The sequence below is a fragment of the Candoia aspera genome, chromosome 4 (assembly GCF_035149785.1).
Source record: "Candoia aspera isolate rCanAsp1 chromosome 4, rCanAsp1.hap2, whole genome shotgun sequence".
Taxonomy (NCBI): Eukaryota; Metazoa; Chordata; class Lepidosauria; order Squamata; family Boidae; genus Candoia; species Candoia aspera.
Window position 1 is genome coordinate 111187172 of NC_086156.1, and position 15357 is coordinate 111202528.

Below are 15357 nucleotides of genomic sequence, written 5' to 3' on the forward strand. Positions count from 1 at the left end.
TGGGCAATGCGTTATGAAAACCTGATGTTTGCTCCTCTTTTCCAAGGATAAGTTTATCTTTTTTCCCCCCACTGATTATTTCAAATGTATTAGGCCAATTTTATCTGGTCCACTCAATGCAATTATTGGAAGCTATTATTGCAGTGATTGGGGGCCCATCACCTTTCTGAGTCATTGTTCGGGTAGTAGAAAATACTTCCCTGAAAGGGATTCCTTTGAACCAGAGATCTGGACACAGTTCCCTGAAGCAGAAATTGGTTTATTGACAGGACCGGAGGAAAAGACAGGCCTAAAGAGCAGTGGGGTTACAGTTAGAAGGTGTGTGTGATTGGGTAGGGCAGCCAGGGGTTTCATTGGATAAAACACATCACGTGCCTAGTGAGATCAGTGAGGCCATTAGGGTGCCACTGTGAGGTGATGGGTCAGGACTACAGAGACAAGGGAGCTCTGAAGGGACAAAAAGATGGTTATTCCATGAACATCGTTTCTTCTTCTTCTTTTCTTTCTCAGAGCTCTGCTCACCTCTCAGGATCTGTTCCCAGCTTATCAGCATCCCTTGGCCTTCTGAATGCTTTCATGGCTGGGCTGACAGTTTTAGTTCCCCTGGGAAAGTGTTTTTGTGAAAGGGGGAGTTGCCTGATTTAACATTATATCACTGAAACATTGCTTTATTTTCCCCAGGATGATATCTTTGGGTTAGGGACTTTTAAGAGGACCCCACAATTACTGTTCTAACAGTAGAAAGCTTTTTCTAACCTTTAGTCAGAATCACAGAGAAGAATCTGGTGAAAAACCTTCCTCATACATACTTCCCAAAGAGCAACTACTTTGGAAACAGAGGACATAGGTAGTTCTGGGACCCCAAAAGAGAAGGAAGCTGATAGGGGAAGGATGGATGTTGTGCTATGCCCATCTTTCATTTTCCAGCTAGTGTTTGGATCTTGTAGATACTAGCAGCTCAAGATCAGAATTGAGTCTGAGAGGGTTCCTCTCCTTTTAATGACTGCTTCTTGGGAAGGAAAGAGGTGACAGGACATCGATGTCCTCACCCTTAAGTATCCCACTGTTATTCTTCCATCCTGTCATCATCATCGAGATTGAACAATCTTAAGTTCTTCTCTTTCATGAACTCTCTTCTTACACTTTTGCATGGTCTCCCCACGTATTATGTGTGTCTTTTCCAACACACCCCCAAATTTATGACGAATCAGCTCTGTGTTTTTCCTCAGTGTGTCTCTTATTACCTGTTTCCCCAGATCATTTTTCAGTGTGAAGAGGAAAGGGTTCAGAAATGGACAGACAATTGAGGTGAGAAGAGCAGGGATCTTATGGACTTCAAGGGTCTCCTTCTAGGATGTGGGGACATATGTGAAGATGCTGATGCTATGGGAAATGGAGATGATTGTCAGATGTGTAGCGAAGTATTGAATGCTTTTGCCTGACCTGAAGTGGTAGAGATGTGGATTATTGCTGAGATGATGCATATGTAAGAAATGAGCGTTAAGACTAATGAGCAGAGGATAATGACAGAGGACAGCAGAAAGTCCATCAACTCTGTGAGATGGGTGTCACTGCAGGACAGATGCAGCAGGGGGCCACTGTCACAAAAGAAATGGTAGATGACGTTAGACTTGCAGTAGGATAGCCTAGTGATCATAATGGTGGGAATAAGAACAGAGAGGAACCCACCAGGCCAGCAAATCAATACCATCTTGATGCAGACCTGGCTATTCATGATTGCATGATATTGCAATGGGCTGAATATGGCTGCGTAGCAGTCATGGGACATGGAGACCAACAGGAGGTACTCTACTGTCCCTAGGAAGAAGTAGCAGTAAGATTGGAGCATGCAAGCAGCAAAAGGGATGGACTTGTCACCAGAGAAGAGATTCCTGAGCAACTGTGGGATGGTGACAGAGGTGAAGAAGATGTCCAGTATGGAGACATTGCCACGAAAGACATACATTGGGGTATGGAGGCGGTTATCTGCCAATACAATGCAGAGGATGATGATGATGGCCCCCAAGCTTGCAAAGTACATGGCTAACAAGAGGAAGGCAAGTAGGAGCTCTGTTGGATGGCCAATGGAAAAACCCAGGAGGATGAGTTCAGACACACTTTGTAAGATACTAGCAGTGGGGGTGGCATATTCTGGGGAAACAACTGTCCAGTCTCAAGCCATTTCTTCCCCAGCCTCATTCCCCAATATACAGTATTTCCCCTGAAGATATCTGGGATCGAAGCAAGTATCCTCTGCATGGAAAACAAGTATCTAGCTTGGATGTCTTAAAAGAGTGGTTAGATAAACTGATGGAGAACTGATTGACTGATGGCTACAGGTCCTGAAGACTCAGTGTTATCTCTGGATTGGAGACAGCATGTCTCCAAGTAACCTGTGTGGAGAAGAAGAGTAGCAGATACAGGATCCATCTCCTGCTTGGAAGCAGCCCAGAGATACCTTCTTGACCAAAATGCTGGACAAAAAGGTCCATCGGAGTGGTTCCTCTGCTGCTATCTACTGCGTTTGATTGAAACTCCAAGCTTAGATGCTAACTACTGTCTTCCTTCTATCTGCTTTTCCTCTTCTGGTGCCAAAGCACTAGCAAAAAGAGATAATCCAAAATCCAAAAAGAGATCATCATTTTTAGAATTGCTCTCACCTTTCTGAACCTTTAGGAAGGGTGAAGAAATTTGCCTAACCTGAATCTGAATACACATTTAATTTTGCCTTTTCTGAGCCGAGAACTGCAACTCTGTTGTCCCTGGAAACACACACTTCTCCAAATTTTGTTTGGTCAATTTTTGAACAGTACATTAGTCCTCTGTTTCTTACAACATTGCCCAGAAATCTATTATGCTGGGGAAATCTATTGGTAGGTACAATTGCTCACCAAAACATGTTAAGTTTGAAGAGATGGACATACAAATACAGACATATTTCAATCCAAATGGTTCACAAACATCCCCCGCACATCTTGATTTTGAAGGTTTAAATATAGAGGTTTATAGAGAATAAAATAAATAACAAATGGAGATGAGAAAATACGAATAGGAGAAGTAGAAATTGACAGATCAGCCTGCTTCTTTCAACGCTTTCCTATTTGCCAAACACCGAAGACAAAGAACAGACTTCCGATAATTTAGAACATCTCCCGCTCCTCTTGATGGAATGAGCCATTGTAAGTGTCTGGAGAGATGTTGGTGTTAAGGGAACAACAACAACAATTTTGTCCACCTGGAATAAACTTCTGAGAAGGAACAGTTTCTGTCCCTAGTTCCTAGTTTCAAATTATCTGGCCTCTGTACTGAAATATTATTTCTCCTAGAAATGATGAGAGAGATAGAGAGAGAGTTTGGGATACGGCTGAGACATCAGGCCAGAAAATGGGAGACCCTGACTTCTAGTCCCACCAGCTGGGTGACCTTGGGACAGTCACTCTGTCTCAGCCCTAGAGAGGAAGAGGGCGATGGCAAACCACTTCTGAAAAACAGAAGTGAGAAGTGATGAGGAAACCAGAGGGCCGGAGTGCCTGCTTCATAGGCAAGTTTGTTACATAGACCATGAATCCCTAACTACTAATCTAAGAGGAATATTTCTGGGAAGAATGTCAGTGGTGCTCCAAACCCATTACAAAGAAAGAATGGTGTGTTTTACTGATTAACTAACCCACTTGCTCGCTTACCCTACATCTCTTGCCTCTAGTGCTCAATAGGCTTTCAGGTATAGAAATCTGGTGTGAGTAATGTTGGATTCTTTCTGCCTTGATCAATTACATCCACGTAATATGTCTCATCAAGTCATTCCATTTCTGAGCATCAGAGAGTCCAGGTTGTCCTTACAAATCGGAGATCCCAAACTCTTTGCATTCTGAGTCATTTTAAGAATTTCTGTCTTCTTTCAAGCTATCCTGTTTAATAGGATACCAAAGGTAAAGGTAAAGGTAAAGGTTTCCCTTGACATTAAGTCCAGTCGTGTCCGACTCTAGGGGGCGGTGCTCATCTCCGTTTCAAGGCTGAAGAGCCGTCGTTTGTAGACCCTTCCGTGGTCATGTGGCCGGCATGACTACATGGAACGCCGTTACCTGCCCGCTGAAGCGGTACCTATTAATCTACTCACATGTGCATGTTTTCGAACTGCTAGGTTGGCAGGAGGTGGGACGAGCAACGGGAGCTCACCCCGTCATGCAGATTCAAACCGCCGACCTTCCAATCAGCAAGCTCAGCAGCTCAGCGGTTTAACCCGCAGCGCCACCGCGTCCCACTAGGATACCAAAAGGGGTCTAAAAGTGACAACTGCAAACCATAATGAGCCAAGTGAAAGAAGAGAGGGAGATCATGAGATGCCATGATTAAAAAGCAAGAAATCTCACAGGTTGGTTTGAATTAACCAGAAAGTTCAAACTAGCCAGAATTTGCACATGGGCAACATTTTCTAGCCCTGTATATGTTGCTTTATGCCTTCATCTTGAATTATATTCAGGTTCATAACTGAGGATCATTTCCTGGTCATTTTCGTTAACCACAGAGCATCCTCCCCACTACTGTTTGTATGCTTGGGATAAAACTTCAAGAACAATCCCCATATTCACTATAATTGACACTTTAAGTAAATAAAAAAAGCACTTTATTGCATTGTGTTGTACATGTTCCACACAAAGAGCCAGTTTATATATATATATATGTATATTAAAAAAAAAAAAAACCTGAGGCAGAAGAAATAGTTTGGAGATGGTGGCTGGATGCCCCACTTCAGAAAATGAGAAGAGCTCTGGGGCTGCGTGAGGCGAAGGGCGCATGCATGCTGAGTCACACAGTGTGCACCTAGATTTATTAGCTAAACTCACAACCAGGACAGGAGGGTGATTGTCTCCTTCCATTGTTCCTCACTAGCAACCAGTGTTTCAGGCATTCTGCCTCTGATATCAATCAGAAGTTTCAGTCCCTGATTACCACATCCTCAAGTCGCCTTATAAAACCATCTCAGTTGATAATCAGTACATCTGATAGCAGCACATACCATAGCTTAAAAATGCATATAAAAAGTAAAACTGAAAATCTACTTCAGTGTCATATCAACAGCAACTTAATGTCTTGCAAAACCCAATCCCCTGTCGCAGTTCAACAAACAAAGCATCCTGCACCCGTCTGTTCCTCAAACAGTAAATGAGTGGGACCAGAAGAGGAGCCAGAACAGTATTCAGAAGAGCCACCATTTTGCTGAAGTCTACACCACTGGTATCTTTTGGTTTTATATACATGAAAATACAACTGCTGTAACCGATGGAGACCACAGTCAGGTGAGAAGCACAAGTGGAGAAGGTCTTCTTCCTCCCTGAAGTTGATGGGATGCGCAGCATGGTGGGAATGATTTTGACATAAGACACAATGTTGACAATTAAAGTCCCAATTAGACAGAGTGTGGCAATCACAAAATAAATCATTTCTACAAGCCTGGTGTCAACACATGGTAGTTTGATGAGTGGTCCATTGTCACTAAAGAAGTGATTGATGATGTTAGGACCACAAAATGGCATCAGAAATAAAGGAATGGATGGAACTAGAATGAGTGATAACCCCCCAGCCCAGCAACAAAGTACCAGTAAGGAGCAGATTTGTCCATTCATGATGGTTGAGTAGTGAAGAAGGTTACAGATTGCTATGTATCGATCGACAGACATTGCAGCCAGTAGAACAAACTCAGTGGTGCCAAGAACAAAGTGAAGGGACATCTGTATGAAACAACCAGCTAAAGAGATGCTCTTACTGCCAGTGGCTATGTTGGCCAGGGTTTTGGGAATGATGGTACTCGTAAACCCAATCTCCACCCATGCCAAATGTCAGAGGAAGAAGTACATTGGGCTATAGAGTTGGGTGTTCAGCAGTGTGATAATAATAATCAGTATGTTTCCTATTAAAACATGCTGATCAAAAGATAAATCCCAAAGAGGAGGAGAAAAAGGCCAACTTCAAATTGATGGTTGTCAGTCAACCCCAACAGTATGAATTCCCTTATCATGGTCCTATTTGCCACTAGCTCATTCCTAAAATTAGAGTGAAAAGAAAATTAATCTCCAGGGCTTTTCAGTTTTCATTCTTAGTACTAAAATCAAACAGAATTTGAAACTTGGTGGTTTGAATCAGACCAAGATACTTCTAATACTATTCTAAAGCTATTCTATTACCTAAGTAGGGTAATTCTTGTATGAACTCTAATTCCAGCTGTGGTTAATCCAGGAGGAGCTAAGAGAGACTTCTGCCTGTCCAAAACCATTCATCATTGTGAATATGCAAATATCTTTTTCTGTATAATGATTGTCTGGTTGTCTCACCTTTGGTCAGTATTCTCCAGATACTCCACCGGAGATGGCTCCACATTCCCATTCAATACCTTTAGATAAATCCAGTGTTAACTGACAGATTTAAGGACATTACTAAAGAATTTTCAGTGGTCTCATGGAAACTCTATAGGACAGACCAAATTTAGAGTAAGAAGATGTTTTGGAAGCCATGCAGTCCAGCCAACGTCTCTGTGTAGTTGCAGCATTTTTGCTTTTCCGTTTTCCTGAAACGTTTTCGTTTTGCTAAACAGAAATCCATGAATTTCCTACACATTCCATTTGAATTAAATGTCAATATCTATTGAAATTTACCAAGAATTCACCAGCATTCCTCCCTTGTAACCGTGCTAACGTTTTTTAAAAAAAACAAAAAACAAAAAAAACAATTTGGTACTGCGAATTCACAATCTTTTATCCCTCCTCAAAAAACAAAAACAAAAAATAGTAATTCCACCATGGTTAACCAAGTAGTTGCCTTCACCCAGCACAGCTAGCCAAATGTGAAGCTACCCTGGAATGCAGACCTACCCTGCTTCAAGAACAGCAAAGAATCCAGACTCTCTTTGTCACTGAAAAGTAGCATCCTTGGACAGCTTCCTCTGACACACTAGGGATTCTAGTAATTGTTTTTGGTACTTCTTGAATGAAACAGTGCAGAAAAAGAGCTGAGGGGACAGATTAAGATGCTTTCCATTCCAGACACGATTGGAAAGCATCTCTCATCCTGTTGCTTCTCTACTCTATGGTCCCACCTGCCCCTGCAGCTGCAAAAGCATGGAATGTAACAGGAAGATGATGTTCCTAGAGTGACCCTAGTTTTGGCAGGCCACTCCATGACATAATCTCTATGTTGGCATTATAAAGAAGAAGTTAACTTTCTCCTCACCCCCGTGTCCTCTTTGGACAACACCTCAAGAAGGAAGTTTGCTTCAACCCAGCAGTAACCCAGGGCTGCTTGGGACTAGAACTGATCTCCCTTTTGATCCCAGTGATGACCAATTTTGTTAACCAGCATTGATACTGTGACAAAAAAGGGCATTTTTCAAATGAGTGATGTGACAGTCTCACATCACCTGGGTGAAAACAATTTCTTTCCTTGCATATTTCATATACATTTGAAACTAAATCACCAGATACATTCCTCTAATAGGGACATGCAGAGTATGATAAAAGCCAAGGGAAATAAAAGGCAAGGAGGTAAAGGATAAAACCAGAGATGCTGACATGCAAGGAGCAGTCAGCAAGAATTCCAGAAGCAACAGAGGAGATTTGCAGTGCCAGTCCTCAGTCAGGATCAGGATTAAGGATAAAAAAGAAATGCATCAGGTTCACAATGCAAATGCGTACATACATCCTTCCCAGCCTTGGATAATTCATCAACTTCATAAAAGCCTCCTTGCACAAAATTTAACTTCTGGTATACTTATGTCATGCCCATGCAGTTCCCTTGGCAACAGCACAGAAGTAGGTTTTGATTGTCTTCTTCTGGGATGTATTTTTGAGATCCCAATCTAGCCTAGAGCAGTAGGTGGTGGTTCTCTCATCCACGTATCAACAAAATCCAACCCTATTTAGATTTGTTTGAGGTCAGCCCAGATCAGCCAAGGATGGCTCAGTGCTTCCAATGGTTTCCTTCTCACAAGATACATTTCTGCCTCCGCAAACCATCTCGGAAAGCATCTTTGATCTTCTCGTTCCTCAGAGTGTAAATAAAAGGGTTCAGTAATGGGGTAACCACTGCAGTAAGAACTGCTGCTGCTTTCTGGACATCCCGAGACCGACCCTTGCTGGGCAAAGAGTACATGAAGATGGAACTGCCATAGAAGATGGAGGCCACTGTGAGATGAGAGGCACAGGTTGAAAATGTCTTCCTACGGCTGCCCCTGGCCTGCATACTCAAGACAGTGACAATTATGTAGAGGTAAGAGACAACAGTTACACACAAGGAACTGAGTAACACCAGTGCAGAGAGGATAGCCTCAAGAGCCAGGAGGATCTCTACATCATTGCAAGAAAGCTTTATCACTGGAGCATAGTCACAGAAGAAGTGATCAATGACATTAGAGCCGCAGAAGGACAGTTGGCTCAGGAGAATCATGGGCCCCAAATTATTCATGAAAGCACCAATTCAGCAACCCAGTATCAAATTCACACAGACACGGCCGTTCATGATGATGGTGTAGCGCAGTGGATGACAGATTGCAATGTAGCGATCAAAGGCCATCACGGCAATCAGGATGATTTCACAGGCACCAAGGAAAAAATAAGAATAGCACTGAATCATGCAGGCTAAGAAAGAGATAGATTTGTTCAAGGAAACCAGGTTCACCAGCATCTTGGGAATGACCATCAGGACAAAGAAGATCTCCAAAAAAGAGAGATTACAGAGGAAGAAGTACATGGTGGTTTGGAGGCGTTGGTCCATGCTCACCAGGGTGATGATCATGAGGTTCCCAGCCAAGGTTAAGAAAAATACAACTAGAAACACTGAAAAAAGGAAGAGTGCTATGGGCCTAGGAAGTTGGAATCCAATTAAGATGAACTCTGTCACTTGTACCGTGCCATTCGGATTCCTGGATCCCATTGTGAATTTTCTGGTGCAGAAGGATCAAGCAGAGAAACAACCTACTGCAGACTGTTGCAATTAGAAAAAATTCTAGCTTCTCCTCCCAAGTCCCCAGTCCAAATCTGAAGCCTTTTCACAATAGGACTCCAGAAACGGCCTCCTGAAAGCCAGGCAGTTGGTCGTCCTTCAACATGCTTCTTCTCATAGAAACACACCAGCATTGAAATGACTTCTCCCAAAGAGCAGCAATGGAGAACTGATGGTCAACATTCCTTCAGAATGTGACTCTGCAAAAGAAGACAGATCAGTTGGATCATTGCTTCTCAGGCACTAAACACAGCTGTATTTTTTAAACAAAACAAGGATGTCTGTTGAGAAGGAAGGAGGGCAGGAAGGAAGGAAGATGGCATGGCTGCTGTTCTGTGTTATTCTCTCAAATTATTTATTTTCATATTGCACGGTCAAATACCCTCTCTTACTATTAAAACTGTAGCATGAATACCTTTAAATAGAAGAAATATGCTGTATGTTCAGCAGAATATGTAGCACTCAAAAGAGTATGGAAATGGCACCAAGGGAAAACTGAGACTGGGCAGAAAAACCATGCAGCAACAGTTTTAACTTTCCACAAGTGGATTTCAGTGTCTCTGTTGGTACAAGTAAAAGACACTTAATATAAACGTCATTCTTTTAAGACATGTAGAGCTTGCAATAATAAGATCAAACCTCTTGGGTGCCATTGCTGTGGAAATGAGCCCTCCCCTCTGCGCTCTCTTACATCAATGGAGTTTTGCATCCTTCTCCTTGGAATCTCCCAGGTCGGTTGTCATTCCTTGTGGATTGACAGGGAGAATGGAACCTGCACCTAGAACCTTAGTCCAAGCATCATATGGCTATGAATTACATGTTCTCTTACTGAAGCCTATGTCTTCTGGAAGGAAGAACCAACCTGGGCCTCTGGGACTGAAATTTTAAATCATTTCTTTCAATCCAATCCAATCCAATCCAATTCAATCCATTGGCCCTCAAACCATTAAAGCATAATGGTTAAAACTCTATGAATGTTCCTCATCATCAGTGCTACTTTAAGTAACATACTGGAAGTTATAGGTTTCTGTACCATGATGGAACATGAGGTTCCTCTGCTTATACTGTTGACAAGTGCCCTAGCAGCCATCTAGGAGAGAGGCTTCCTGTTGCTTTCTCTGATTCATACATAGGCAGTTGCATGATAAATGTTTTATCTGGAAGCACCTCAAGAGTCCTTCTTGTAAGGAATAAGTGAATTGGGAGAAAATGGTGGCCTAAAAAATGGAACTCTGGGAATTAGCAGTGCCATTAATGAGAAGTCTGGCTTGCAGCTGGCAGAAGAAGGGAAGTCGGTGGATCCTATTTTCACTTCCACATCCCAGACTTTCTGCAGGAAGATCTCATATGGGAACTTCCAATTCAGTACTGTTCAGACTGTCATTCTGATGGCTGAGCCTACATGCAGGATTATTTTTTTTCTCCGTCCTTCTCACACTTTGTCATAAAATGAACTTAGTAGATGATTAATTCCAATGCAGCAATGTCACTATCAGTTAAATAAATTGGCATTTAAAAAGTCTAAGTTAAGATACTTCCTTGGAGACATATCAATGTGTTAATCGGTTTTCCAGGGAGTAAAGTTTATAAATAAATTTATTCATTCTGGTGGCATCCAGCTTTAATGACATTAGGCCTGATTTTCCTAGCTTGCGGTTGATATTATGTTCAGCTTCACAGGAGTAATAAAACACACAGACACACACAGACACAGACACACACACAAACACAAATACACAAAGAGGGTCAATTGAATAAGAATGCTAAAATCCATGATAACATTAGAAGACAAACCCTTCCAGGAAGCCCCCCAAAATGTCCTCTTAAATTAGGAGGAATGGTAAAGAGGAGAAAGAAAAATAGTGGCCTAGAAAGGGCACAACTGTAAATAAATCAATTTTTTTAAAATCAAAAATCATTCTGATATTCTATAACAAAGAAAGAAACAATATAAATATACTTTTTGATATATATGTATATACATGTATACATATATAAAATTATATAATTATATCTATATCTTATATATCAAAAGTATAATTATTATTAGCATAAATGTAATAATCCTTCCAGACTGATAAAGATGTAATTCTCCCTCTGAGAACACAGTATTTGAATTTAATCAATAGCTTTTTTCATAAGAGAAATAGATGATAACTTGGCACACCAATTGTTTAATAAAAGGTTATTTAAAACATCCCATTTCTGAGCTTTTATTGATCTAGCAGCCAGTACTAAGAATACAATAAACTGCTTTTTGTTCAGTTTCATGTTTTAGTATGTGGTGGTAGACATTTAGGCTGCATTCATAACTTCATATGGCCAAAGAAGCATTTTGGCCCAAAGTAGATCTTCTCACAATTTTAATATATGAAACCATAGTTTGCATTGGTTCACTGAATTGGTTTGATATCTTGCCTTCATTCTTTTACAAAATGAAAGCTGAACTGTGCTTGGTTTATACTGAGATATCAAAAGATTAGGTAGGCTGAACTGACTTTAACAGCATTCCTTAGGAATACTTGTCCATCATGTAGGAGACATTCTTGTGATCAGGTGCCCCTCCTGACTTCACGTAGGGTCTCAGCACCATTCCAGAAGTGGAATAGCATTACTTTTTGCAGAATGTATTTTTGACTCCAACTTTGGGGATTCCCTGGTTGTTCCCCAACAGATTATCAAGTCTGACCCTACTTCACTTCAGACCCCAGACATGGTCAGCCAAGAGCTCACACTCGCTGGTCTACTGAAGGCTTCTTTCTGAAATATGTAATACTGCAGACAGCCTTTCTAGCAGAAATCAGTAGAGGGCATGCAATCATCAGAATGTTTCCTACACAATGGACAATTGTTCCTCAAGGATGCAATTAAAACAACATTCAGCCTACTTACTCCTTGGCTATATTAATATAAACCAAGCTTCAGTTTTCATTCTGTAAAGACGATAAAGGCAGGGTATCCAGCTAGAAGATCAGCGGGTGCCAAAACAGCCAGCCAGCAACCAAACAGCACATGTATTTAATTTTTCTCTATATTCTTGATATTTCACTAAGATCACCAAAACGCAGGTGGCTGAAAATGTGGACAGAAACAGTAAAAATGAATGAAGTCTACTGCCATCAACACTTTCAGCTAGGTAAATAGATAAAAAAGAGTGTACCTCTGAAACAGTGTATAAAATCAGCATATATTTCGGGAAGTTGAATTTTGAAACCATGAGAGGAATCTGTTGTATCGAAACGTAAGGACAATTACTGAAGAAAAGAAGGAATATGCCGGTTATGTAGATTTCCTAAGAAAATAGTTCTTTGGGGGAAAATATGGGGGAAAAATGATACATCAGCTATGCATTTTTGGACTGTTTTTTTAAAAAAAACAATATAATTTACTGGGAACTGTGATCATATGGAAAAAATAGTCAAGACATGGGCTGAAAACTGCACAGAAGTTGATGTCCTTCATGTTCTAAATGTGGCCAGTTACAAGCTTAAATGCTGAAAGGATCTTGCCTTCTGACAATCTGTTCTGATCTTTCCATAGGGGGGTTGCTGAAATTATAGGAATTCATGCTGCAAGACCCTTCAGACTCACGCTGGCCATGGCACTGAGGTCTCCCAACATCACCCGGGAGGTGACTGAGTTCATCTTAGTTGGCTTCCAACTTTCTAAGTCCTTGGAATGTTTCCTTTTGGGGGTGTTCCTGATGGTTTTTCTGCTCACGCTAACTGGGAACATCACCATCATTGCACTGGTGTGCGTTGATCAGCGTCTCCAAACCCCCATGTACTTCTTCCTCTGCAACTTCTCTCTTGTGGAGACCCTCTTTGTCTTGACCATCATCCCAAAGATGCTAGTAGGCCTGATTTCTTTGAACAAAGCGATTTCCTTTCTGGGATGTATTGCCCAGTGCTATTTCTACTTCTCCTTCGGTGCCTGTGAGAGCAATCTTATTGCGGTGATGGCATTCGATCGCTATGTTGCCATCTGCTACCCTCTCCACTATGCCATCATCATGAGCAAACGCCTCTGCATCTTCTTGGTCCTGGGATGCTGGAGTGGGGGATTCCTTCTTCTTTTCATTCCAATGCCCTTCCTTTTCCACCTCTCCTTCTGTGGCTCTAATCTCATTGACCATTTTTTCTGTGATTACGCCCCAATTATAAAGCTTTCTTGCAGCAAGAATGTGCATTTCCTCTTGGTCTTCGAGACAGTTCTCTCTTCAGTGGTGATGCTCAGCTCCTTATCTGTCAATGGGGTCTCATACCTCTATATTATTTCCACCATCCTACAGATGCGCTCCGCCAAAGGTCAAAAGAAAACCTTTTCCACCTGTGCTTCTCACATTACAGTAGCTAGTATTTTCTATGGCAGTTCAATCTTCATGTATGCTTTACCCAGCAAAGGACGCTCACGAGGTGTCCAAAAAGCAGTTGCAGTTCTCACTGCAGTTATTACCCCATTCTTGAATCCTTTTATTTATACTCTGAGAAATGAGAAAGTCAAGGAGGTCTTCAAGGACTGTCTGAGGAAGTCATTTCCACACTGAGAGGAAAAGCACCAGTTGGATCCATCTGCATTTAGCAACTTTCATCTTTGTGCCTAGGGTTGCCCAAAAGTTTTTGTGTGTATAGCATATATGAAATTGGATTTCCATTTTTAGGTATGGCAATTTGTCTGCATTTTTATATATGCACAGGTTTTGGATTCCATATGAAGGTGGTCATCCTATCCACACATTCAGTGCCTGTAAAATGCTTCACAAAGTTGGTTCCTGATCCAATGCGTAGGGTTTTCAAACATGAAGAGTTAGAAACGTTATATATGTCCTTGAGAGGGAGGGAGGAGTTTTCCACCCATTATTCAGAATTGTTTTGTTTTACTAAAAAGACTACGTGAAGACTTTTGTGACTTGACATGCTTATTATTATTATTTTTTTCTCAATGAGAAACATAGGAAAATTGATCTTGTATATTGACTCAATTTTGTATTGGAAATACAAGGGCTCCAAAGATAAAACATGGGGTATATTTTGAATCTGGGTGGGGTTGAAACCTTAATAGGTGGATGCAAGAGACGCTTCAACCTTCCATCACCCTCACAGGCCAGAGCTGTGACTGTAGAAATGTCTTCCTATTGCTTGCTAGGAGAGAAGGAGGGGAAAAATACCTATCCACTTGCTGGTCTGTAGCCAGCATTATTTAAGGCTGCGTTAAGCAAATGCCGCTAAATTGAGAACAATGATAGATCATCTTTTCTTCAGTTCTTAGAACATTATCAGCTTGAAAGACATGATTAGCAACAATAGCTGCTTACCACATTTGTATGGCTGGAAGGCTGTCCCATATTCATAAGCCTTTATTCATGATTCTGTGAATGTCCTTCAGATAAGTGAAACCTCTGTGTGAATATTCTTACGTCTTTTGGTTACCATGGGATTTGGCTGAGAGCAGAACCCAAAGGGCATGGGGAGCCATCTCTGTCTATATCCTCCATTTATATACTTTTTGAGGAACAGACAGGTGCAGGATGCTTTGAGCGCTGAACTGAGACAACGGATTGGGTTTTGCAAGACATTGAGATAATTTGCTATTGCCATGACTCTGAAGTAGATGTTGAGGTTAAACTTCTTACACTGCATTGTGAAGCTATGGCATCTGCTGCTCTCAGATGTAATCATCGCCAACTGAAATGATTTTAAAAGGGAACTTAAGAATACATAGAGAATTGGATGATCAGTGATGGAAGTGTCCAATTGACATCAAAGGCAGAATTCTTGAAATACTGGCTGCAAGTGAGGCACAATAGAAGGAGACAATCACCCTCCTGTCCTGGTTGTGAGTTTACCAAATACATTTTGCTGCACACGGTGTGACCCAGCATGCATGATTCAATGAGTCTTCACCTAAAGCATCTTTAGAGCTATTCTCATCTCCTGAAGTGGAACACAGAACCATTGATCTGATTCTTGAAGTGGTATTTTTTTCTACTGAATATTTCTTCTACCTTTACATATATCATAAACTGGTCCCATTTGTGCCAAATTGTAACCCTGTACAATAAAGCCCTTTCTTTTTCTTTAGCTATGGGGTCAGTTGCGATGAATATGGGGATTGTTCTTACAATTTCATCCCAAGCAAGAAGAATAGAATTGGAGCGTGGAACTCTATGGTCACAAGAAATAACCAGGAAATGATCCTAAATGTTGAAACTGAATCTGAAGGAATAAAGCAGTAGGAAATGCCACCAATCCTGTCTAGTTTGAATTCACTGACTAGTTCAAACCAACTTGTGTGATTTCTTGCTTTTTGATCATGGCATATTATTTCCCAAGACCTACCTATGATTTGTCCAAGGTTGTTTTTGAC

At 41.3% G+C, this 15357-nt stretch overlaps 1 protein-coding gene and 3 pseudogenes across 1 annotated transcript; 1 reads left to right on the forward strand and 3 right to left on the reverse strand.

The window, feature by feature from the left end:
* Positions 1-1088: 1088 nt before the first annotated feature.
* Positions 1089-2492, reverse strand: LOC134497081 (olfactory receptor 6J1-like; annotated as a pseudogene).
* Positions 2493-5072: 2580 nt separating this feature from the next.
* Positions 5073-6032, reverse strand: LOC134497082 (olfactory receptor 6E1-like; annotated as a pseudogene).
* Positions 6033-7974: 1942 nt separating this feature from the next.
* Positions 7975-8922, reverse strand: LOC134497083 (olfactory receptor 6M1-like; annotated as a pseudogene).
* A 3667-nt stretch (positions 8923-12589) lies between these two features.
* LOC134497084 (olfactory receptor 6M1-like) lies at positions 12590-13537 on the forward strand. The gene has a single exon (XM_063302797.1). The coding sequence runs from the start codon at positions 12590-12592 to the stop codon at positions 13535-13537; it is 948 nt and encodes a 315-aa protein (XP_063158867.1).
* The last annotated feature ends 1820 nt before the right edge of the window (positions 13538-15357 follow it).

Coding starts and splice junctions, on each gene's coding strand:
- LOC134497084 (XM_063302797.1), top strand. CDS start 12,590: ATGGCACTGAGGTCTCCCAACATCACCCGGGAGGTGACTGAGTTCATC.